At 39.1% G+C, this 25,912-nt stretch overlaps 2 protein-coding genes and 1 long non-coding RNA gene across 7 annotated transcripts in view; 2 read left to right on the top strand and 1 right to left on the bottom strand.

The window, feature by feature from the left end:
* Window positions 1–12,468, top strand: part of TRPM1 (transient receptor potential cation channel subfamily M member 1) — a 123,684-nt gene extending 111,216 nt beyond the window's left edge. Inside the window, exon 30 of the mRNA XM_038533683.1 lies at window positions 11,196–12,468. Coding sequence (XP_038389611.1) covers window positions 11,196–12,468 — 1,273 coding nt within the window. The remainder of the gene's footprint in view (window positions 1–11,195) is intronic.
* Window positions 12,469–22,144: 9,676 nt separating this feature from the next.
* On the bottom strand, window positions 22,145–24,010 carry LOC102155962. The gene is made up of 2 exons (XR_005356910.1): window positions 23,873–24,010; window positions 22,145–22,983 (listed from the first exon to the last, which is right to left on the bottom strand). It is a non-coding gene; the product is annotated as an uncharacterized LOC102155962 (long non-coding RNA).
* Window positions 22,412–25,912, top strand: part of MTMR10 (myotubularin related protein 10) — a 54,322-nt gene continuing 50,821 nt past the window's right edge. For 2 of the 5 annotated variants that reach the window (XM_038532612.1, XM_038532611.1), the window contains exons 1-2: window positions 22,412–22,807; window positions 24,449–24,509. Coding sequence is in view for 2 of the 5 variants with exons in the window: in XM_038532609.1 (XP_038388537.1) it covers window positions 24,176–24,244; window positions 24,449–24,509 (130 nt within the window). In the remaining 3 variants the exon portion in view is untranslated. Of the gene's footprint in view, window positions 22,808–23,682; window positions 23,891–24,160; window positions 24,245–24,448; window positions 24,510–25,912 lie in introns of those variants that run through there. The other 3 variants (XM_038532610.1, XM_038532613.1, XM_038532609.1) reach the window with 3 other exon arrangements.

The raw sequence follows: 25,912 nt of genomic DNA on the forward strand, positions 1-25,912 counted from the left end.
TGGTACTAGTGGAAGCAGAAAGAACCACATACACAAAAAGTTGCAATTATCTATTTTGACCTGTCTGGTGGCTCCCTGAAAGATTGGTTCAAAAGACTTACCTTAATTTCCCTTGACTTGGAACTAGACCAAGGCTAAATAAAACTGCTAGCCAAGGTGGGGATAGGGAGAGGGCATTTGTCATAAACATTTACATGCGAATGTTTTGGTCCCTACTCCCCAAGGTGATAAATAACAGAGTTGGGGTAAATGAGACTAACCAAAAGCTTCAGAAAAAAGGCTGGGAAATGAGATGAGATGTCCATAAGGCTTTGAAAAGTTCTAACATATTCCTGGGAATCTAGAAGGCCATAGGCATGCATATGTCTGTGCACATGCTCAGAAAATACTGAGAAGACAGAAAGCTTCCCGTTCTAGCTGACCTAAAGGCTCTGTGAAAACAGGAAGTGAAGGCTAAGACAAAGATGCAAACTCTGGCTGAGTGTTGATGATGAACATGCACAGAATCCCTCAGCAAAGACTGGGAGTTTTTTTTTATTCCAGAGATTTAAGGAATTCTCTGTTCAATCATTAGCTGACCACTGAGCTAACAGAACAGAATTTCAGTGGCCAAACACAACAAAGAATACAGGCTTTATAGAATCATTTCAGAAAAGTCACTAAATAAGCAACAACTACTATAATATGAATCAATAATTAACAAACCCTGGGGAAGAAAGAGAATCAGACTTCCAGAGTTGCCATGCAATATTACTCAAAATGCCCAGTTTTAAATAAAAAGATACGCAAAGAAACAAGACAGTATGGTCCACACCTAGGGAAAAGGCAATCAAAGAAACTGGCCCTAAGAAATCGGATGTTGGACTTTCTGACATTTATTTTTTTAAGGATTTAATTTACTTATTCACTAGAATATACAGAGGGGAGAGAGAGAGAGAGAGAGGCAGAGACACAGGCAGAGGGAGAAGCAGGCTCCACGCAGGGATCCTGACATGGGACTGGATCCTGGGTCTCCAGGATCACACCTCGGGCTGAAGGTGGCACTAAACTGCTGAGCCACCTGGGCTGCCCCTGACAAAGACTTTAAATCAGTTATTGTAAACACATTCAAAGAGCTAAAGAATACCATCTCTAAAGATCTACAGGGAAGTTGAGAATGAGGTCTCACTATATAGAGAATACAAATAAAGAGACAGAAATTATATTTAAGAAAAGGAAAGAGAAGGAGAAGGTGAAGAACCAGAAATTCTGGAATTGTAAAGTAAAATAACTGAAAGGAAAATTTTACTATAGAGTCTCAAAATCATAGCTGAGCAGGCAGAAGAAAGAATTAGTACACTTGAAGATAAATCAGTTGAGATTATCCAGTCTAAGGAAGAGAAATATAAAAGAATGAACAGATTCTCAGAGACCTGTGGAATACCATCAGCATGATAGCATACACCTAATGGGAATGCCAGAAGGAAACAAAAAGAAAGTGGCAGAAAATATCTCAATAAATAAAGGCCAAAGATTTCCCAAATTTGATGAAAAATATGAATCTACACATAGAAGTTCAATGAACTCCCAGTAAAATAAACTTCACTTGATCTTAGTCAAAAGGCCAAGAAGTGATCCAAGTAAAATAAACTCAAAGACATCCACACTTATTTAAATAGTCATCAAACTGTCATAAGCCAAAGGAAAAAATCTTGAGAGAATCAAGAGAAAAGCAACTCATCACACACAAAGCATCCTCAATAAAATAAAAGGCTGACCTCTCGCTGGAAACCCGGGAGCCCAGAAGGCAGAGGGATGAAATATTCAAAGTGCTGAAAGAAAAAGACTATTAACCAAGAATAGTGTATCTAGCAAAACAGTGTTTCAAAAAATGAAGGAGAAATTAATATATTCCCAGATAGCAAACACTGAAAGAATTTGTAACTACTAGACCTGCCCTAGTAGAGATACTAAGAAGTCCTTTGGGTAGAAATGAAAGTTCGCCAGACTACTAAAATCCACATGAAGAAATAAAGAGCACCATAATAACTACATACATAAGTATAAAAGACATTATAAGGTTACTACATAGAAAAGTATAAAAGACATTATAAATGTATTTTTTGCTTGTAACTAATTTTTTATTTTCTATGTGATTTAAAAGATAACTGTATAAAGTTATAATTACAAATCTACATTGATGGACACACAACATGTAAAGACGTAATCTGTGACAACAGCATAAAGTAAAGGAGGAAGGAATGAACTTTAAAAGAGCATATTTTTAATACTATTGAAATTAAATTGGCATTAATTTGAACTAGATTGTCATAAATTAAGATGTTCATTGTAGTCTCTAGGACAACCACTAAGAAAATGGCTAAAAAATAAATGACAAAAGACATGAAAAGGGAATTAAAATGGTACACTAGAAAATGTCTATTTAAGGGGCACCTGCATAGCTCAGTCAGTTGGGTGTCTGCCTTTGGCTTAGGTCATGATCCTAAGGTCCTGGAATCAAGCCCTATATCAGGCTCCCTGCTCAGTGGGGAGTCTGCCCCCCCTGTCCCGGCCAGGCTTATGTTCTCCCTTTTTTTCTCTCACTCACCCTCTCTCTCTCAAAAATAAGTAAATTTTCTTTTTTAAAAAAAGAAAGAAAATGTCTATTTAACACAGAAGAAGGTAGTAATGGAGGAACTGAGCAAAAAAAGACATAAGACATGTAGAAAACAAATAGTAAAATGATAGGGGTAAATTCTACCTTATCAGTAATCATATTAAATATAAATGGATTAAACTCTCCAATTAAAGCACAAAGACTGTCAGACTGTAGTTTGAAAGTAAAAGTATGGAAGATACTCCACATAAACAGTCATCAGATTTAGTATAGCTGTGGTGCACCTGGGTAGCTCAGTTGTTTAAGTGGCTGATTCTTGAGTTCAGTTAGGATCCTGGGATCAAGCCCCACATCAGGCTCCACCCTTAGTGAGGAGTCTGGTTGAGGTTCTCCTTCCTCGTCCCTTTGCCCCTCCCCCCTCACATTCTCTCTCTCTCAAATAAATAAATAAATCTTTAAAAAATTAGTATAGCTATGATAAGTATACTAATATCAGACAAAACAGGTTTTAAGACAAGAATTGTTAATAGAGACAAAGAAGGACATTAAATTTTTAAAAAGGACATTAAATTATGATAAAATGGTCAACCTATCAAAGAGGATAATTATAAATATATGCATCTAATAGTAGAGCTTCATAATATATGAAGCAGAAACTGACAGAATTAAAGGGAGAAGCAGACAGGTCTAGAGTAATAGTTGGAGACTCTAATATCTCACATTAATGATAGAATAACTAGACAAAAGATATAAAAAATAAAAGACTTGAATAATACTATAGGCCAACTCAGCATAACAGAATACTTTACTCGACAACAGCAGGATATGCATTCTTCTCAAGAGCATGTGGAACATTATCCAAGATACACCGTATGTTAGGCCATATAGCAAATCTCACCAAATTTCTAAAAGATTGAAATTAATCAAAGTGTTTACTCTGACCACAATGAATAAGATAATAAATTAATAACAAAAGGAGATTTGGAAAATTCACAAATATATGAAAATTAAACAACACTTTATTTTTTTTATTTGTTTTTATTTTTATTTTTTAAACAACACTTTAATGACCAATGAGTCAAAGAAGAAATCATAAGGGAAATTGGAGAGTACTTTGAAGCTGGACAACAGTGTGAATGTTCTAAATGCCACTGAACTATACATTTGTACATTTAAAAATGGTTAAGATGGTAAGTTTTATGTTACATGTATTTTACAACAATGTAAACAATTTTTTTAAAGACAAAGAAAAAGTATACTTCAAGATGAATAAAACTGAAAACACAACGTAACCCAAACTTATAGTACACAGCAAAAGCAGTACTGAGAATAATTACAAAAACAGTAATTATTCTGTATTAATTACTTAAATGCCTGTTAAATTAAAACGTTTTAAATTAAATTTAACTAAATTTAATACAGGCATTAATTGAAAATGCCTGTACTTAAAAAGAAGATGGATGCCTGAGTTGCTCAGTGGTTGAGTATCTGCCTTTGGCTCAGGCTGTGATCCTGGAGTCCTGGGATCGAGTCCTGCATTGGGCTCCCTGCACAGAGCCTGCTTCTCCCTCTGTCTATGTCTCTGCCTATCTCTCTGTGTCTCTCATGAATAAATAAAATCTTTAGAAAAAGAAGAAGACAAAAGATGTCAAAAGCATTGAGTACTGAACTAATAAACAGACCACTACCAAGATCCCAAACTGATCACTGGGCTGCACACACACAGGATAGATTCCAAAAGCACTGCTAAGATTTTGAAAATTGAACTGAAATTGGAATCATAGCCCACAAAAATTATGGTGGAACTGGCATCTTGAGCCTAACCAGGTCAGTCAACTGCTAAAAGAAAAATATCAACATTCTTCATGAGATTTAAACAGGACTCTGTGTCATATGACATAGTATTAAAAATGTCTACAATATAATCTAAAATAATTTAGAATATGAAAAATTCAGAAAAATCTCAATTTACCTGGTGAAAAAAAGTCAATAAATGTCGAGGCCAAGGTAGTGCAGATGTTTGAATTATTTGATAGACTTTATTTTTTTTTATTTGATAGACTTTAAAGTAACTATTATAAAAGTGCTTGAACATAATGGCAAAGAATGTTGAAACTAATGAAAAGATAGAAAGTCTTGGAAAAAATAGATGATATAAAAAAGAACCAATGAAAAGTTTAGAACTGAAAAATATAGTAAGTGAAATTAAAATTTCACTGGCTAGCCTCCATAGCATCATCTCATCAGAGATGAGAGAGGAAGGAATCTGTAAACTTGAAGATATATATATCTTACGTAGAAACTACCTAATTTGAGCAACAGAGTAAATAAACCAGGGAAAAAAGGAACCTCATGGAACTATGAGACAATAGCAAAAGATGTGAACTATGCCATCAGAGTCTTAATAAGAAAAGAGAAAAAAAATGTGGTGCAGAAAATATTTTAAGAAATAATTACTGAAAAAAGTCCGAATTGGGTGAAAGACATATATCTACACCTTAAAGAAATTTAGCAAACATCAAACAAGAATAACTCAAAGAAATCCACACCCAGGTACATGGTAGAATCTTCTGAAAACAAAAGACAAAAAAATTACAGCAGCCAGAGAAAAATGACACATTACTTATAGGGGAACAGCTATTTAAATATGGGCAGATTTCTCACAAGAAACCAAGAAGACCAGGAAAAAGTAGCATTATGGTTTTAAAGCTGAAAAAAAAAAGAACTGCCAACCCCAAAATTCTATATGCAACACAAATTCTTCAGGAATTAATATGAAATAAAGGTCTTCTTAGAGAATTCATGATTAGAGTTGGGCTCCAAAAGATTACTACAAGAAATTCTTCAGACGGAAGAACCTATACCAGAAGTAAACTTGGACCATCAGGAATGAAGGAATGTTGGGGTTTTCAATACATGTCTATGTAATGTCTAAGACAAGCAAAGCAAAAGATGTCAACAAAAAATGGACCTGTATGGTGGCAATGTCTTCACATTCCTATTGAAGTGGTAAAATATTGTTGCTAAGGAGACTGTGAAATGTTACCATCTACTTTGTAGTCCCTAGAACAACCACTATAAAATCTATAGTAAATGATATAGTTATTTCCCAATTTATTTCTGAGGCCAGCATGACCCTGACACAAAAACCAAAGTCAGAGCTAAAAAAGAAAACTATAGACCAATAGCCCTTATGATCACAGAGACTTTTAAAACTTCATAACAAATATCAGCAAGTTGAGTCTAGCCACAACCAAGTAAAGTTTGTCCCAGGGATGAAAGGCTTTTCAATATTTGAAAATCCAGAGAATCTACTACATTAACAGTTTAAAGAAAATATATGATGATATCAAGTGGTGAAGAAAAAAACATTTCCACCAAGTTCAAAATCCATTCATGATTTAAAAAAAAAAAAAAAAAAGAGGAATGCCTGGGTGGCTCAGTGGTTAAGTGTCTACCTTTGGCTCAGGGCATGATCCCAAAGTCCCACATCGGGTTCTCCACGAGAGCCTGCTTCTCCCTCTGTCTAGGTCTCTGCCTCTCTTGTGTCTCTCATGAATAACTAAAGTCTTTAAAAAAATTAAAATAAAATAAAATAAAATAAAATAATAAAATAAAATAAAATAAAATAAAATAAAATAAAATAGAGAGCAGGGTACGGATGTCCACTCTACCAGTGCTATTGAACAATGTACCAGCAGTCTTAAACTTCTGGAATTTAAAATTCCATAACTGTTCTAAACTTCAAAACTCAATAATATGGGAGAAAATAATCCAATTTTTTAAATGGGCAAAAGATGAGAATAGACACACCAAAGAAGACTTAAGTTTGGCATAAGTGCATAACAAGCACATAAAAAGATGCTCAATATTATTAACTGTTATTGAAATGCATATTAAGACCATGATGAGATAACTCTACACACATTTACATTTAAAATAAAAACAAAATAAAAACATACTGACAATACCAAGTGTTGACAAAGACACTGAGCTGCTGGAACTCTCCTACACTGCTGGTAGGACTATAAAATGGTACAGCCACTCTGAAATACAGTTTGACAGTTTCTTATAAAGCTAAACATACACTCACTGTATTCTCTAGATATGAAATGAAAACTTATTGGTTCAGCCACTATGAACAATGATACGGAGTTTCCTCAAAAATTTAAAAATAGAACTATCAGATGATCCAGTAATTCCACTGCTGGGTACATCTCCAGCCCCTACTCTTCCTCCATCTTGCCTCTCTCTCCTCATATCCAAAGGAAATGAAAACAGAGTATCAGGAGATAAATGCACTCTGATGTTTATTGCAACATTATTGTAATAGCCTAGGTCTGTCCACAACAGATGAATGGATGAAGAAGACATGGTTTTATATATACAGTGAAATAGTATTTAGCCACGACAAAGAAAGAAACCCTGCCACTTGTGGCAACATGGATGGCCCTTGGGGTCATGAGGCTTAAGTGAAATAAGTCAAACAGAGAAAGAGAAATGCTGTATGATCTCATGTACATGTGGTATCAGCAAAAGCTAAAGTCATAAAAATAGAGAGTAGAATGGTGGTTACACAGGGGTTACCATGGGAATTGAGGATATGTTTTTTAGGGGTACAAACTTGCAACCAGTAAATAAATAAGTCCTGGAGGTCTACTGTACAACATAGTGGTTATAGTAAAAAAAATACGGTATTATTAACTTAAGCATTGCTAAAATACTAGATCTTAATTGCTCCTACCACAAAAAAATAAAGGATAATTATGTGACATTATAAAGGTGTTAGCTAACACTACAGTGTTAATCCCATTGCCATATATAAATGTATCAACACATTTGACATCTTAAATTTACCCAGTGGATGATTCATACAACTGAATACTAAAAGAAGAAATAGTCCATTTACTGTATGAAAATTTCTAAGAGAAAAATTCAAAAAAGAAATGTAAAATTAGAAATATGGCATGCAAGGAAAATATTTTTAAGACCGAATCACTTAGCCTGAGAATAGCTTTTTATTCTGTGCTATGCTGAAAAATATTTCACTCTATGCTGAAAGAAAAGCAGAATCAAGACTTAGTAAGAAAGTTCATATCTTGCTCTATGAGATATGACAGACTTATATGTTTTCCTGTCACTCAGTGTGTCAACAGATCTGGGACTCTTGTCAAAGTGTTTCCTAGCTAGCCTGTCTTTCCACATCTGAAATGGAAATCACTCTTCGCATGGATGTCAAGATTTGTGAAATGTCTCAAGTTATTGTGGGAAGTCACAAAATATGGCTAGCACAGGAGATGGTTTCTTATCCATCCTTTTTGTTCATCATTTCAGATATAAGTGAACTTAAACTCATTTATTTCTTTCTCCTCTCATACATACTATAAAAACTCAATACAGTGTCCCTTGATTAGGTACAACCATTTAAACTTTGTTGTCTCCATTGCAGCAACTGTCAACAAAGTTGAAATAAGCATCTGATAATTTTTCTTTATCGAAACCACATCATGAAACATTATTTCTTCCACAGTTTCAACTAAGGGAGTGGCAGAAGGAACAGGTGGAGATTTAGAGACACCTGCAGAGTAGTCCTATCCCACTATGGAGATTGGTAGCTTATTCAATGCAAGGGTTGAAGTAGGGAGGCAGAGTAACAGTAAGGGAGACTAAAGAATCAGATGACTTTGAGATTTCCTTTTTGTTTTTTTATTTAAGTGTGGTTGACACACAATGTTACACGAGTGTTAGGTGTACAAAGGTGATCTGACAACTCTATATGTTATGCTCTGCTCACCACCAGTGTAGCTACCATCTGTCATTACACAACACTAGTATAATACTACTGAGTATGTACCTTCCCTCTCCTTGGCTTATTCTATAACCAGAGGCCTGTACCTCCCCCTCCCCTTCATCCATTTTGCCCATCCTCCCTCCCCCTCCTCTCTGGTAATACCAGTTTGTTCTCTGCATTTAGGGATCTGTTTTCATTTCATTGTTTGTTCACATGTTTTCTTTTTTAGATTCTCCTACAAGTGAAATCATATGGTATTTGTCTTTCTCTGACTTCATTGAGCATAATACCCTCTCAGTCCATTCATGTTGTGACAAATAGCAAGTTTCTTTTTTATGTATGAGTGGCTGGCAATGCTGTTATCTGAATTAGGTAATGCAGGAAAAACAAAGGCAGAGAATTATAAAAGATGAGAGGAGAGATACTTATCTATATTCTACCAGTGTATTTATTTTTCAAAGTTTGTACAGCTGCATTATCTCTTAATGTAGTATTTGTTAAAGGATCTCAAGTTTGACTTTACAAAGGAGATTATGGATCTTAACACAAAAGGAATCATTGAGGGTAACAGATTTGAAGTAAGCAAGATGACATTACATTTAACAGAGAAAATCAAGTCTTACTTGAGTTAATATAAGTTTATAGCAAAAGTTCTCTTGGTCCCTGAAATGCAAGAGAAGAAAGAACCCTTAGAACCTGTAGTATCTATGGTACAGAAGTCAGGACTTCTCATACACAGTGAATTTGGTCCTCCTGGTGGTGAATTTCCAGGAAGCCAGACCCTTCCTGCTCAAATGATGTGGTTTCCTAGGGGACATATAAATAGTCTTTTCCTCCATAAAAAAAAGTTAAGAATAGAAGCCAAGGACCCTCCCACACATCAGAGTGCAGCTGTCAATGTGGCCAACAGAAGCACAGCATTGGCAAAAGCAGCTCTAGAAGAATGTAGGGAAGGGTAACCACAGAGGTAGCAGGGAGTAAGGAAAACACAGGAGACATAGTCAGAAGAAACTTAGTGCAGAAAAGAGCAGCACGCATTCAGGGCATGGGTAAGCGGGAAGCAAGGAGAACAGGTGAAAGGATTTATAAGGATATGTAAAGAAGGTAGCAAGGACCTGCTAGACACAGACTCAATGCAAACTGGGTGGCCCTAGAGACTGCCTGTATGCTTCTAAGAAAAGATCAGAAGGTGGGAAAGAAACGAAGTATGACAGAATCAGACTGAAGCATTGGTCTTCACCCAGGGACGAACCTGCTGAAACAGAGCACCACACTGCTGGCTCAGAGTCCAGAGGCTTCTGCCTGGGAGCCATGATTCACATTGCCCACCCCTACCATGTCCTGAGGAGCAAATTCAAATTTTATTTTTATTTTTAAAATTATTTATTTATTTATTTACTTACTTACTTACTTACTTATTTGAGAGAGAGAGAGAGTAGGTGCATGTGTGAGTGGGGTTGGGGGAGGGAAGCACAGAGGAAGTGGGAGAGAGAATCTCAAGCAGACTCCCCGCTGAGTGTGAGCTGAGGAGGGAGAGGCTCCATCTCGTGACCCTGAGATAGTGACCTGAGTCAAAATCAAGCGATGGATGCTCAACCAACTGAGCCACCCAGGTGCTCCAAATTCAACCTTTAGAAGGCAGTGCTAGGTGCTGGGTGTACTTCTGCCTCTTAGAGTTAACTTTCATGAACTGGTTGAAAAAATTCATACTGTATGTTTTTTTGAAACATAAAACATAGTCTATACCAGCAGGCTTTAGTTCCAACAACACTGTGGTTTCATAAGTTGTTGCCTGATCTTCTAGGAGTTAAAAATCTGACAGCAGATATTTATAATCAGCCATGATTTTTTTTTTAACATTTATTTATTTATTTATCATAGACAGAAAGAGAGAGAGGCAGAGACACAGGAGGAGGGAGAAGCAGGCTCCATGCCAGGAGCCTGACGTGGGACTTGATCCTGGGACTCCAGGATCGCGCCCTGGGCCAAAGGCAGGCGCTAAACCGCTGAGCCACCCAGGGATCCCCAGCCATGATCTTTTTTAAAAGAACCAATTAAGGAATTACTAATTATTAAATATAATGAGCAATTTAAAATTAGCAGTAATTCTTCTGATAATTAAATGACCTCTTGTCCCTTAAGTAAACCATCTGATAAGCTGTACTAAATTACTAACAATTCATCTTCTGAATCCCCTGAACTTCAAATAGGATTTTAATTAATTTTACCCTCATAACCATTAATTGCTGATAGCTATAATCAAACCTCAAAAACCTAAGTGCTAGTATCTTCCTTTATTCTCAAAGGCAACATGATGTACCAGCTAAGAGACAAAAGCTGGAGCAAATGTTAGAGGTACATTGTGTGCATTCAAAAGTACACTGTGTGCAGCTCCATTGCTTACCAGCCATGTGACCTTGGACAAATTATTTACACTATGACTTGATTACCTCATTAAAATGGGGATGATGATAATAATGCTTACCTCACAGGGCTGTTGTGAAGATTAAACTAGCCTAGAATAGTGCCACAGTAAGTACTTATTAGCAAATATATAAGACATTTAGAGCCATGAATGGTAAATAGTATGCACTGTGTGTTAACTGTATTTCTGTTACTTTCTAATGCTCCTCACAGTCATTTTTAGTAGTTTGAAGTATGAAGTAGTTTGAAGTTTGAAAATATGCCCAATGAACAATCATGATTCTCAAAAGACAGAAAAATCATATGACAATAATGACATTATACTTTTGTTTTTAATATTTAGTTCATCTCAGGGTAATAAATCTATCCCTTTGTGTTCACCAGAGTTGAAAACATGTCAATGAGATTGGAAGAAATCAACGAAAGAGAAAATTTTATGAAGACGTCCCTACAGACTGTTGACCTTCGACTTTCTCAACTGGAAGAACTGTCTAACAGAATGGTGAATGCTCTTGAAAATCTCGCAGGAATTGACAGGACGGACCTGATACAGACACGGTCCCGAGCTTCTTCTGAATGTGATGCAACTTATCTCCTAAGACAAAGCAGTATCAATAGTGCCGATGGCTACAGCATGTATAGATACCATTTTAATGGAGAAGAGTTGCTGTATGAGGATGCTTCTCTATCCATGCCACCAGGGACAGGATTCAGGAAAAAAGCCTGTTCCTTCCGAATGAAAGAAGATAAGGAGTCAAAAATGCATCTGGTACCAGAGCGTCAGGGCAGCCTTCACCTTTTATCCAGCACAAGTCCTCCAGCAACACCAGACTGCAGTCAACTTGCATTAGACAACGTCAAAAATGCTTCAGAAATGAAATTAGGTCCAGATATTGGGATTTCAGCCAAAGATGATGGAAGGCAGGTAGACTCCAAAAGGGAAGAAACTATTCCCCCAAGTGTAAATGAAACAGATGTTATGTACGGACAGAACAAATCAGATTTTCAGAACCCTCAGCTAACAGTGGAAACAACACAGATAGAAGGCACAATTTCCTATCCCATGGAAGAAGCAAAGTTGACACGCTATCACCCTGATGAAACCTTCAGTGCTTTTAAAACCATGAAGTCCAGAAGCTTTGTATATTCCCGTGGACAAAAGCTGGTCCGTGGGGTTAACAACTGGAATACAGAGTACAGTTCAATCAGGGACCGAGCACACCCCTCTACAGTTCAGCAGTGGACGACAGAATGGAAATATCAAGTTCAAAAGATTACACGTTCTCGAAGTACCGACATCCCTTACATTGTCTCAGAAGCTGTGATGCAAGCCGAGCATAAAGAGCAATTTACCGATATCGAAGATGATAACTGTGTGTCTGAAATGGTCCCTCAAATCTCTCATTTATCTGTAGCCGTAACTGACAGAACTGAGAAGGAAAATTTACTGTCTGTGAAACCAGACCAAACCATGGGTTTCCCATCTCTAAGGTCAAAAAGTTTACATGGCCATCCTAGGAAAGCTAGAGCCACTCAGGACAAACTAGACAGATCAGGACATGCCTGCAGTGTAAGTAACTTAGCAGTTGTGTCTGGAATTACGACAGAAGAACAGAAGGCCAAGCAAGAGAAAACTTCCACAGAAACTGAATGTTGACATATTCTGTTTCTTTGATTTTTATATCAAAATCATTGATGAATGCCATCTTGGCCATCTAATCATCAATTTCTGAAAACATTTTCACTAAAAATGTTTGGCAATTTGGACTTCAGGTTTAAAATGTAATGCACTATACGTAAAGTACTATTTTGCTAGCATGTATTAGTAAACTTAGGTTGTTTTTAGTTGGGGTATGATCAAATGACAGTGAAAATAAATTCCTCAATCAGTAAAAGATTCTATAATCTCTTTATTTCTGAAGGCCACCAAGTAGCCTAAGAAATGTCCTTGTGTGCCACCAGTAGGTTACTAATGGAGTAAAGGGATATGTAAAAAGAGAGACATGTGAAAAAGCAAACATGGAATAAAGAAGAGGAAGGAGAAGAAAAAATTGTGAGGTACAAGAAGTAAGAAGTGGAAAGGAGCCATCAGCATCATATTTTTATGGGTTTTTTATTTCTGTTTCAATATTTTATGTTTTATAATTACACAGTGAAAACAGAAAGTACACGATTATGTCAAAGATCATACTGTAATAGTTTAGGGTGACCAGGGGTTTTGTTGACATGTAAAAATAAAGTATCCAATGTGCATTTTCCTGTTGTCATAGAGTCCCTGAGAGCAAACACAACAAAATTGTACCTCTGCCTATCCAGTGGTTTGTCCAAAGCCATGGGTAAAACCTCAGAGATACATACATCATCAAGGTGGGAATTGTTGAAAATCTCAGAGACCATTAATGGCTGAGAATACAAGGTGCTGTGCTTCAGCTTGTAAGTTCAAAAACCTACCAGACTGCTGAGGTCCCCCATGCTCATGTCAGGAGCTGCTGTCTAGGAACCCTTAAAGCCATGCCTACCACCACCACTCTTGACAATACAAACGGGCAGAGAGGGACAGAAAGGGCTCTCCTCTGGCTAGGACATAGGCCACTAAGTATTCATGGAAGTTAGAGTTGGATCCTCGGCCCTTACTATCTCCCAAAAGTCTCTCTTGGGAAGTCTCAGGGAGACTCATGGAGTCCCTGGAGCACACATAGAAGGCCACCCTCATGCTTGGAGTTACATGCCTACTGTTACTTTAGTGAAGTCCCTCATGGGGGGAGGCAGGTCAGATAGAAATGATGATAATCACAAAATAGCCACTGCACCCATTCTCATTCTCATGTGAGACTCGGACTGTCACATCATCAAAAACCAGCAAGGGAAAAGAGAAAGAGAGAGATTCACCATAGTTATGTTAGTTACGTAGTTATATTAGTTATAAAGATAGTGATCAGAGATAATTAACAACTAAATGAGACTGAAATTTTTAATAATCAGGTTAAAAATCCCTGAATCGGGCTGAATTTATCAAAAAGCACTAGAATACCATTGCATGGATGATGGGGCTTTGAAATGTAAGAAATGATAACATTTACTTAATAAACAAAGCTACTGCTACATTGAGAGGTTTTTTCCTATTTTAATAGAGCTGATTTTATTTCCTTAATCTTAATTTTATTATATATGTATATATATATATATATATTTTTTTTTTTTTTTAATTTAAATTCAACTTGCCAGCATATAACACCCAGTGCTCATCTCATCATGTGCTCTCCTTAGTACCCATCACCTGGTTACCATATCCCCCGACCTACCTCCCCTTCTGCATGCAACACTTCGTTTGTTTCCCAGAGTTAGGAGCTTCTCATGGTTTGTCTTCCTAGTTTTTCCCCACTCAGTTTCCTTCCTTTCCCTTATGGTCCCTTACACTTTCTTACATTCCACATATGAGTAAAACTATATAATAATTGTTTTTCTCCGATTGCCTTATTTCACTCAGCATAATATCCTTCAGTTCCATCAATGCCTTGTAAATGGTAGGTATTCATCCTTTCTGATGGCTGAGCAATATTCCATTGTATAGACCACATCTTCTTTATCCATTCATCTGTCAAAGGACATCATGGCTCCTTCCACAGTTTGGCTATTGTGGACATTGCTGCTATGAAAATTTAATCAGTCCTACTACATGTGTTATTTGACCCAATGCTTAATTCATTACATTTTACCTCATTCCTAAATCTTTCCTTTTGGTGCCAAGAAAACTTTCAGCTCTTTGCCACATTCTAGAAAAAAAGGGTTTCTCAGAATAAGCTGGAGAACCTATGTTCAACAGAGTGGATATGAAGAAGGCAAACCTTATCTTTGGAACTCCCACTTCTGCATTCATTCCATAGCTACCCCCTGCCCTTTCTGAGATCTCTCCTATCTTGCCATGGGGCCAAGTCCATTCCCATAAGTTTCATGAGATTTGTGATGCCCGTAGAGGTGTTGACTGAAAGGGATGTGATATTTTCCTTTAGATATTCATCTTAAAGACCCATGGACATTGTAATGGTGGAATTTCAGAACCTGTGGCGGGGACCTGTCTTGCATACCTGAAATCATACTATATACGCACTCTACCACTCAATATAGCTCAAATATTGAATAAGGGCCTATTATATAGGGCACTGTGCTAGCTTGCTTATGATATTATTACTCTGTCATTTTAAGTTTGCTAAATATAGAGGATATATGCTAGGAAATAATATCTAATCTAATCAAATCTATTAATATCTAATACAATTAAAATAGGAACACTGTGTATGTTCAAAGCATTTACTATAAAGTTGCCTTAGTAGGGATACCTGGGTGGCTCAATCAGTTAAGCACCTGCCTTTGGTTCAGGTCATAATCCCGGAGTCCTGGGTTTAAGTCCCACATCAGGCTCCCTGCTCAACAGGGAGTCTGCTTCTCACTCTCCCTCTCCCCACTTGTGCTTTCTTTCTCATTCTCTCTTTCTCTTTCTCAGATAAATAAAAATTTAAAAATTGTCTTAGTAAATAAATTAGAAGCATATTTCTGCTCTGTGTAAAACACAGTAAGAAATATACTAAGACTATTCTTATATACCATAAATTCTGGCACACTCATAAATGTTATGATATTTGTATAAGCTGAAAGTAAGCTCATTGTTTTACTTTGATCGAGAGAAATTAAGAATTGAACTCATAAGTGGTTCTCTCCTTTGAGACTGTATTATTGCTTATTTTCTGAATATATATTGTATCATCTTGAGAATCCTATAGGCTTACACAATTTAGGTTTACAAAATTTAACTCTTAGCATTATCCTAGAGTTATTCCATAACAAAACATGCATTTTGGGGGCAGTTAGCTGGCTCGTTCGATACAGCATGCAACTCTTGATCATGGGGTCATTAGTTCAAGCCCTAAACTGGGCGTAGAGCTTACATTTTAAAAATAAAAGTTTTAAAAAATGCATTTTAAGGGCACCTGGGTGGCTCAGATGGTTAAGCATCTGCCTTTGGCTTAGGTCATGATCCCAGTTTCCTGGGATCAAGCCCCACATCAGATTCCCTGCTCAGTGAGGAGTCTGCTTCTCCCTCTTCCTCTGTCCCGCTCTCCCCCGCCCCCACTTGTGATCTCTTGCTTGCTCTCTCTCAAATTAATTTTTAAAATATAAAGACTTTTAAAAATGCATTTTGCTTGGTACATATTGGAAAAAAGACAAATGAAGTCATCACCCTACTATCTCCAACATGAAAAGATTATTTTAAAGAAATGTTTATTATAAAGGATACAGAAAATCACACAAAACAAATATATGACTTCATTACTTTAAGATGAAAATCTTCATAACCACCACTCATATTAATAGAATTTCCAGCTACCCCAGAAGCTTCAGAAGTTCCAATCTCAATCACTTTCCTTCCCACAAAAATGACCACTGTCTATTTACAGTAGTCACTTCCTTGTTGTAAAAACATGACTGAACCTAGGTGGCTTAAAACACCTATGTTATTATGTTTATGGATGTTGTGGCTCAGGAATTCAGTCAAGGCACAGAAAAATGCCCCTGATTTATAGTATTTGGTGATTTTCATGGTAAACCCTCCTACCACGACCAATTGCAAGCTACCCATGTGATATCTGAATGTGGAGTTGGGAAAAAATGCTGACAATTGGCTCCTGCAAGCCAGTACAAATGCACTAGAGCACACCACTATTTCTATTTCATAGTATTTGAGCTGGGAAGACTCAGTGTCTGGAGATGATTCAACAACTGGAGGCTGACATCATCTAGAAGCATCTTCCCTTCCCTCACATGCCTGGGGATGGATCCTGTTTGTCAGCTGGGATCTGAATCTCAGCTAGGATGATCCACCAGAGGACCCATGCATGGTCTCTGCATGTGACCTGGGCTTTCTCACAGCATGGCAGCCTCATAGAAATTAGATTTCTTACATAGTAGTTCAGAGCTTCAAAAGTGAGTGTCCCAGTGAGCCAGGAGGAAATGTCATTGCTTTTTAGAACTTAGCTTCAGAAGTCATGCAGAGTCACTTTCGTTGCATTCTCTTGGTTACAGGTGAGTCACTAAGGCCAGTCCAGATTTGAAGAGAGGAAGGAGTGTTTAGAATTTTGCAGACATGGGGCGTATGGGTGGTGCTGTCAGTTAAGCGTCTCTTAGTTTCAGCTCAGGTTATGATCTCAGGGTCCTGAGATTGAGCCCCATGTCTGGCTCTGTGCTCAATATGGAGTCTGCTCAAGATTCTCTCTGCCCCTCCCCTCACACACACTATCTCTGTCTCTCTCTCAAATAAATAAATAAATCTTTAAAATAAAATTCTGCAGACATGTTTTAAAATCACCACACTTGCATTTCATTATAGCTTCATCACCTGAATGTCCTTTAGCACTATAATTGAGCTTTGCTTGCTCTCTCTTTTTTCTACTTGCTGACTCTCTCCCATTACTTTCTCTTCCTTACATCTATCTGTTAAAGAGCATGGGCCATTTGTCTTGCAAAGTTTCCCACAATCTGAATTTTACTAGTTGAATATTCATATGCAGTTTGACATGTTTCACCGTTTCTACAAATTGTCAGAATTTAGAGGCTTACTCAGGCTTGGATTCAATTCTTTTAGCAAGGCTATTTGGATGGTGTTGCTTCCTCCCTCATAAGGCACATATGTCTATTTGACTCTTTCTGGGGTGTCTGTAGCTGTTGATACTGTTTGATACTATGAATTAAGGTTACTTAATTCATAGGAAGCTAAAAATTATAATAATCTACCCTATGATTTCTTTTTCTTTTATTAGTTAGGATACTTTATAAAGAAATTATTCCTTTCACCTGCTACTTGTTTCATAGTAGTACAGGTCATATCGTACAACAAAGACAATGATTGGCTTTTCCCATTGGTTTTTAGGATGTTGAGTAGGTTACCTATTATCATGAATGGTGACCAATAGATTGAGATACACACACACACACACACACACACAATCATTACCTCATGAATTTTAACATATGGATGTGTTTCAATCTCTTGCAATTATCAAGTTCTCACATTTTTCTCCTTGAGTATATTAAATATGTTGCTCCATTTTCTTCCATCATAAAGCATTGCTGCCAAAAAGTCTGAAGATAATCTAAATCTCTTTCATCTAAGTCACTTGCTCTTTTTGTCTAGGTACCCAAAGAAATTTGCATTATTTTTTTCTTTAAAATCCAATAGTTTTGGGATCCCTGGGTGGCGCAGCGGTTTGGCACCTGCCTTTGGCCCAGGGCGCGATCCTGGAGACCCGGGATCGAATCCCACGTCGGGCTCCCGGTGCATGGAGCCTGCTTCTCCCTCTGCCTGTGTCTCTGCCTCTCTCTCTCTCTCTGTGTGACTAACATAAATAAATAAATTTTTTAAAAAAAATCCAGTAGTTTTACAAGAACGTGTCTTAGTGTTGATAATTCTAGGTCAATTTTCTCAGGTGCAATGTGTCCTCTCAATGCATAGATGCAAATCTTTTTTTCTTTTTTAATCTCAAGGAGACTTTCTTGAAGTCTAGTTTGTAGTATCTGTTCTGTTTTCTTATCCCTGCTTCCCTTTTTTTCCCCAGGGACTCCTATTACCTGTATGCTGGATCTCCTTTGCATATCTTCAATATTTGCCATTTTTCTCTCTGATCTTTTTTAAACCTCTCTTCATTGATTTAAAAAAAAAAAACTTCCTCCTCTTTGTCTTCCACTTCTCTTAAGGCATAATCAAATGTGTTTACTAACCCTTGGGTTTCTTTCAGTTTAGTCTTCATTTCCAAAGTATTTTTTTTCTTATTTCTAATTCTAACTTCTAATTCTATTTTTTTCTAATTCTAATTTCTTATTTCTAATTCTTATTTTCTTATTTCTAATTCTAATTCTAATTTCTAATTTCCTATTTCTTATTTCTAATTCTAAATTATTTCTAATTTCTAATTTCCTATTTCTTATTTCTAATTCTAAATTATTTCTAATTTCTAATTTCCTATTTCTTATTTCTAATTTCTATTTCCAAATTGGTTAGTTTCATTTTGATTGTTCCTAACTCTGATTTATATAGTTCGTTCATGTCTCATATCATTTTAGTGTCTTTTAAGTAGTGGGTGTTAGCTTTGATCTTCCCTGTGGGCTTGTCTTTCTGGTATGCTTTTATTATCTGTAGAAGCGCTATTCTTTTTTTTTTTTTTTTAAGATTTTATTTATTTATTCATGAGACACACAAACACACACAGAGAGAGAGAGAGAGAGAGAGAGAGAGGCAGAGAGAGGCAGAGAGAGAAGCGGATTCCTCGCAGGGAGCCCGATGCGGCACTCGATCCCAGATTCCGGGATCACTCCCTGAGCCGAAGGCACACGCTCAACCGCTGAGCCACCAGGTGTCCCTAGAAGTGCTATTCTGTTCTTATTCTCTTTCTGACTATGGTCATCTTCTATGGGATTTGACTTCCATACTTCCCTGTTGCTTATGTGTATGTGAAATGGGTTTTCTTGAACTTTTTGAAGGAGGCAGTTTTCAGGACAGCTTTTCTAATTTCACAAAGAGCCTTTTTCTGTTTTTTTATTTTTTTATTTTTATTTTTTATGGTGTAGTATTAACATGTTAAAAGTCAGCTTACTTGTAGAGGCTTTCTGGTCCTTTATTTATTTATTTTTTCTGGACCTTCTCTTTCCTTTGTCTCTATCTGGTTCAATTTTGTTTCCATGCCCAGAAGTCTGTCCTCAGTGTTGGCCCCTTTCCTAAGGAAGCCCTGGTTAAGTCAGTTTCAAGAGTTCCTACAGTTATATTGCTCCAATCTCCTCAGACCTTACCATGAGCCCCTCGCACTCCCATGATCTTGGAGATAACAAACACCCCTTCCTATTTCAGCTGCTATTTTCAACTTGACTGGCTGGGCTTTCCAGTGAATACCTTCTGCTACTCTGGAATTTTCTAGATGCCTCACTGATTTCCTCAGTTGATACCACAAAGATCTTGTGACTGCTATTGCTATGTTCTCACTTGCCTGTACTGGAGATTATGGGGATACCATTTCACTTAGATCTGGTGTAGATGTCATCTATGGGTTTTGATTTTGCTTTAGAATTGCTTTGCCTGTTTTTATGTGGAGAGCAAACAATAATGTTGCTGTTGCAATGTTTCCAGAATCTCCCTCAAGAAATAGATTTTTAAAATTACTTAATAGTCATCTTAAAGGCCCACATACCCAGGCAATGGCATAGTTTTGTGGACAGTATATATAACCATGTTTTACTTTTCCCACTGCTTCCACCATTACTTTCTTTTACCTGGACTATTCTAGTAGCTCCCAACTAGTCTCTTGGCTTCTACCATGCTGTACCTCTACAGCAGTAGGAACAATTGTTTTAAAAATATCAGCCAGATTATATCACTCTCAGCTCAAAATATTGCAAAAGTTTTTCTCAACTTTCAGGCCCTATGAGATCTGGCCTGTTCTTGACTTCCTCTTCCAGTGGATTAGGCTGTATCAGCCATATTGGCCTCAAACACACCAGGCAGGCTCTCATCTCAGGGCATTTGCACTGCTATGCCCTCTGTCCCCAAGCTTTCCCTTCTGTTTTCCTCCTGGCTTGCTCCCTCACTTCTTTGGTCTCTGCTCAAACGTCATTTTGTCAGAAAAGCCTTCCATGACCACACCTCACCTCACCTCCCATCACAAAATAGAAGTCTCATCCTTTTTCCATGTTTTATTTTTCTTCATGGCTCTTATTATGATCTGACATGTTATATATTCATTTTTTATGTATCATTCTATCTATAATGCCATAAGTAGGAACTTTGTCTTCTTGACCACCTGAACATTTTTTTTTAGCACAAAGGTAGCACTCGATACAAATTTGATAACTGAATGAATATATAAAATACCTAGAATATAACAGGTATTCAAGAAAGGTTAGCACTTTTTTTCTTTTCATAGGGGAAAGGAAGTGCTCTGTAGGGAATACCAATATCTATCATGACAGAACCAATAATAGAATAGAATAAAAAAAATAGGAGAATAAAATAGTGGCATTAGAGACAAAAGAAGAAGTAGTCAAAGTATCAGGGAGGTCAGGGCTGAATAGAGGCTGTAAGACTAGTGCTATGGACTGCACTGTGTCCTTCCAAAATTCATATGTTGAAGCCGTGTCCCCCCAATGTGACTATATTCAGAGATAGGACCTTTAGGAGGTACTTTTTAGTGAGATCATTAAGGGTGGGATCTGGATCCAACGGGATCAGTGCCCTTAAAAGAAGAGATACCAGAGCACATGTGCTTGCTGTGTCTCTCTCTCCCACTCTCTCTCTGCTTTTCCCACCCTTGGGCCTATGAAAATACAGCCAACCAACATTGGCAAGCAAGTCCAAGAGCTCTTAGGAGAAATCTAGCTTGTCTGTACCTTGATCTTAGACTTCCCACCTTCTAGAACTGTGAGAAAGAAATTTCTGTTGTTTGAGCATAGAGTCTGTAATATTTTATTATGGCAGCCCAAGTCAATACAATTAGGTATCTGAAAATGCCATAAAATTTAGTGTTAGGTTAATAACAAATCTGGAAATCAAAGTTTTTCTACTTTTCAGTTGTAGGGTCACGTATTAAAGTTGTAGATCCTAAGAAAATCAATATGACAAAACCCAAATCACAAAGTCACTCAAGTAGGGATCCCTGGGTGGTGCAGCGGTTTGGTGCCTGCCTTTGGCCCAGGGCGTGATCCTGGAGACCCGGGATCGAGTCCCATGTCAGGCTCCCCGTGCATGGAGCCTGCTTCTCTCTCTGCCTGTGTCTTTGCCTCTCTCTCTCTCTGTGACTATCATAAATAAATAAAAATTAAAAAAAAAAAAAAAGTCACTCAAGTAGAGAGAAAACCCACATATTGCTTGAAGAGTATTTGTGGAAAAAATATCCATTTTCCCCCAGTGTTGAGACATAATTGACATATACTGTATAAGTTTAATATATATATATATTATATATATATAAATATATATATATATATATTCTGTATAAGTTAAGATGCATAATGACTTACATATACTGTGAAATGATTACTACAATAAGTTGAGGGAGCATTCACCATCTTAGACAGACACAATAAAGAGAAAGGAAACCAAGAAAGCAATTTTCTTGTGATGAGAACTCATAGGATTTGCTCTCTTAACAGCCTTCCTATATATATCATACAGCTGTATTAACTATACATTATATCATGCTATACATTACATCCTTAACATTTATGTATCTTGTAACCAGAAGTTTGTATCTTTTGATCACCTTCCTCTAATTCCCCCTCTCCTACCCCTGCTTCTGGTTACCACAAATCTGATCTTTTTTGCATGGATTTTTTTTTTTTTTTTTAAATCCAGTTCAGGTAGAAAAATCAGACTATTCATAAAAATTTTTTAATGTATGTACACAAGTGTTTTTAACACCTATAACCAAATGAACTTAACACTTTAAGTACAACTTTGGTTCCTGAGCAAATGAAATCATTTGTTACCCAAACAAATGAACAAGACAGATCAGTAGGGTTTTGAACCCAGGATAAATTATTTTCAGAGAAAAAGCAAACTTCGGAATCTTAAAAACTTTTTAATGTTTCAATTAGCATTGTCAGTATGATTGTGATTCATCTGGCCACATCACAGCTTCCTTGTGACATCAGTTATAAAATGCTGGACTAGGGTTTTACTCTTCAAAGCAAAATTAAGCCTCAACTAATAGATTCACCAAAATGATACATCACGAGCCTCCTTCCACCAAAGACTGCTCCGGTTCAGAGTTAAGAAATGCCCTGCGCTCCATATGCTGAAATTCATTATCTGTTCCTTGCAATCAATGGGCAGATTATTTGGCCGATAGCCTGCCTGAAGGTCCTCACACTGCTAGACCCTCACTCTCACGGGGCTTCTGATCACTTCTCTGCTCATTAGTATCTGTGCCTGAGAGGATGGGCAGGAAAAAGAAAGGAAGGTAACTTGCTTCCCATCTTCCCCCCACATTACATTTTAATAAGGAGGGCAGAAGTTCATAAACGACGTTGAGGAGTCTGGCTGGCCGCCAGTGTCATCTGTCCATAGTCTCGCGGCCGCGCATCCCACGGAAATCAGCGGTCCGCTTGGCTGGTAGGACATCCCGGCCTCAAAGCTCTGCGGAAAGACAGCAGACGGGAGGATGGAAGAAAGTCTTCCCCGCTCGTGGGACTTCTAAGAGAGCTTTATCACATGAGTGCAGAGAGCACAGGCCGTTAGATCCTGGTCACTGCGGGCAGCACCTGTCCTCTCCCCCAGTGGGTCCCTCGCACGCTGGGTGCGCGAGGTGACTGAGCCCAGGGCACCAGAGTCCCCTTCCCCAGTCCCCCGGGCTCCTCCCGACGACTTAAAACCCGCAGTGACTGCGCAAGCTGGGTGACGAACGAGTAGCAGTGCAAGCAGCTGTCCCAGGAAAAGAGAGAGCGCGGAGCAGCCGCGAAGGACGGGGATCCGAGCCCAGGTCGCCGGCCCCCTCCGGCCTCAGCCGTGACCCCCGCGGGCCGCCGTAGGTCCCCGCGGCGCGCCGTGATCCCCGCGGGCCGCCGTAGCACCGCCGTACCCCGGCTGCGCTCCCAAGATGGCCGCCGAGCCCCGCTCCCCCCGGCGCCCTCGCTGAGGTCCCGGCGGCAGGCGGGCAGCGCAAGCCTTGCCTCCCGGCACCAGCGCGGCCTAGAGGCCGGGAGCGGCCGGCCGCCGGCCTCGCGCGCACCGTCTCTCGGGGCGGGGCGCCGGGCCCCTTCCGGGGATGGGCTCCGGCGCCCGAGTCGACCCGACTTGGCCCCGGCTCCTCCCCGCTCGGGCGGGCGCTCCGCGGTGTCCCCGCCCGTCAGTCCGCCCGGCCGGGGTGGCCGCAGACGGGGCCTGGGCGGCCGCACGGGGAGCTCCGACCCCGGGGCGTCGGGAGGCGTAGGCGCTACCGCTGGCGGGCGGTGGGACCCGGCCAGAGCGAAAAGGCGGCGACACCATGTTCTCCCTCAAGCCTCCCAGACCCACCTTCAGGTCCTACCTCCTGCCGCCGCCGCAGGTAAACAACCCTCTCCTCGGAGCTTCCGGGGAGGCTCCCCGGGTCCCCGGGTCCCCGGGTCCCCAGCCGCGGGGTTGCCGGAGCCCCAGCGGCGGGAAACGCACCTTCTCGGGAGCCCCCACTGGCTCGGTGGAAACTTGGGCAACTTCTCCGCAGCCATTCTCTGCCCCGAGACCTGTGCTCCCTAGTTTGTGCGTCGAGACTCAAGGGAGCGAGCGTTTGGGGTTGGATTTATGTAGTAGCGCGCCTGGCAGTCGTCCGCGCGGGGGCCGCCAGCTTGCTTGTATGGCCCGTGGGCATCCGGTGGAAGGGGTCACCTGTCCGGAATGCGAACACCTGGGAGCGGCACAGGCGGTTTGCATGCTTTTGTTAGACTTCCAGTCGACAATGAACAGATCTTTAATAAAAGATCTAGTAAAACATGTGAAAGATTTTAAGGGGGCGGGGGAAATAGGTGTCTGTTGTGTGTGTGTCATCACTTAGAAAACAAAAGTTGCTTTAGTATCTCACGGGGGAGGAAAAGTTTTGATCCTGATTTACTTTGCTAATGTATTTCAGACTGACGATAAGATTAACTCGGAACCGAAGATTAAAAAACTGGAGCCAGTCCTTTTGCCAGGTAAACATCAGAGTTTCAACAGATACTTCAGCAATGTGTTCTGGTTCAGGATCATTCTACCAACTAGTACCGTGAGGTTAACTTCCCCCTTGTATTTATTTTAAGCTTTATCCGGTTAAAAATCTAACTACAGGGCAGCCCCGGTGGCCCAGCGGTTTAGCGCCGCCTTCAGCGTGGGGTGTGATCCTGGAGACCTGGGATCGGGTCCCACGTCGGGCTCCCTGAATGGAGCCTGCTTCTCCCTCTGCCTGTGTCTCTGCCTCTGTGTGTGTGTGTGTGTGTGTGTGTGTGTGTGTGTGTCATGAATAAATAAATAGAACCTTAAAAAAATTTAACCACTGAGATGGCAGAAAAACTTCGTTAGAACTAAACAACAGCAACAAAAAAGTAGTGATTAATTGGTGTTTGTCCTTGAAAATGTAAGCACCCTAGAAGGCTGTCAAGAATATCAGTACCTCGTTTCTTTTTTTGTCTCCCGAAGTGTTCATTTTTAAAGCAATCATTATTTGGTTAGGTAGTGAGAGTACTCTTTGCCCTTCATGTCTGCAACTTCATGCGTTAATGATTAATAGATCATTATTTTAATAGTATGAAAAGCAACTTTTATTATGTTTGGGTCTCTATACCAATAACAAAGCATAGTGAACTTTGAATTACTTACTTGGCAATCGTTTTTTGGAAGGTGTCAGCTGTGTTTGCAAATTTACTTGTTTTTGTTTAGAATAGGGTTTCCCAACAGAGCTTCTGTTGATGTTTTGGGCCTGATAGTTTTTTGTTACAGGGACTGTCCCATGCATTGTAGGATATTAAGCAGTATCCCTGGCCTCTACCCACCAGACACCAGTAACTCCCTTCTCCACCTCCTAGTTGTGACCACCAAAATGTCTCCAGATGTTGCCAAAACTTATTTTTAATTCTTTGCCTCTAGGAGCAAAATCTTCTCCCAGTGGAGAAGCACTGGTTTAGAACAAAATTTACTTCAGAACACCTTAAGAGGTAGAGGTAGGAATTGGTGATAGATAGTTGTTTAGTTTTAAAGCATCTAAAATATTATTTGATATATATATTTTAAAGATTTTATTTATTTATTCATGAGAGACACAGAGAGAGAGAGGCAGGCTCCATGCAGGGAGCCGGATGTGGGACTCGATTCTGGGACTCCAGGATTACGCCCTGAGCCGAAGGCAGACACTCAACTGCTGAGCCACCCTTGCGTCCCTTAATTGATATTTTGAATTGTATAACAATACTATGATTATTGGGGGGAGTAGCCAGATACTTAGGAAAGCCTGTTTTAAACCTGGAATCTAATCGAATATCAATTTGTGTGGCTACCCTCAGCATTTAAAAATCTTAGTCATTACTTAATGCTAAATCTAGTAAAATGATTAGAACTTTATAGG

The sequence above is a fragment of the Canis lupus genome, chromosome 3 (genome assembly GCF_011100685.1).
Source record: "Canis lupus familiaris isolate Mischka breed German Shepherd chromosome 3, alternate assembly UU_Cfam_GSD_1.0, whole genome shotgun sequence".
Taxonomy (NCBI): Eukaryota; Metazoa; Chordata; class Mammalia; order Carnivora; family Canidae; genus Canis; species Canis lupus.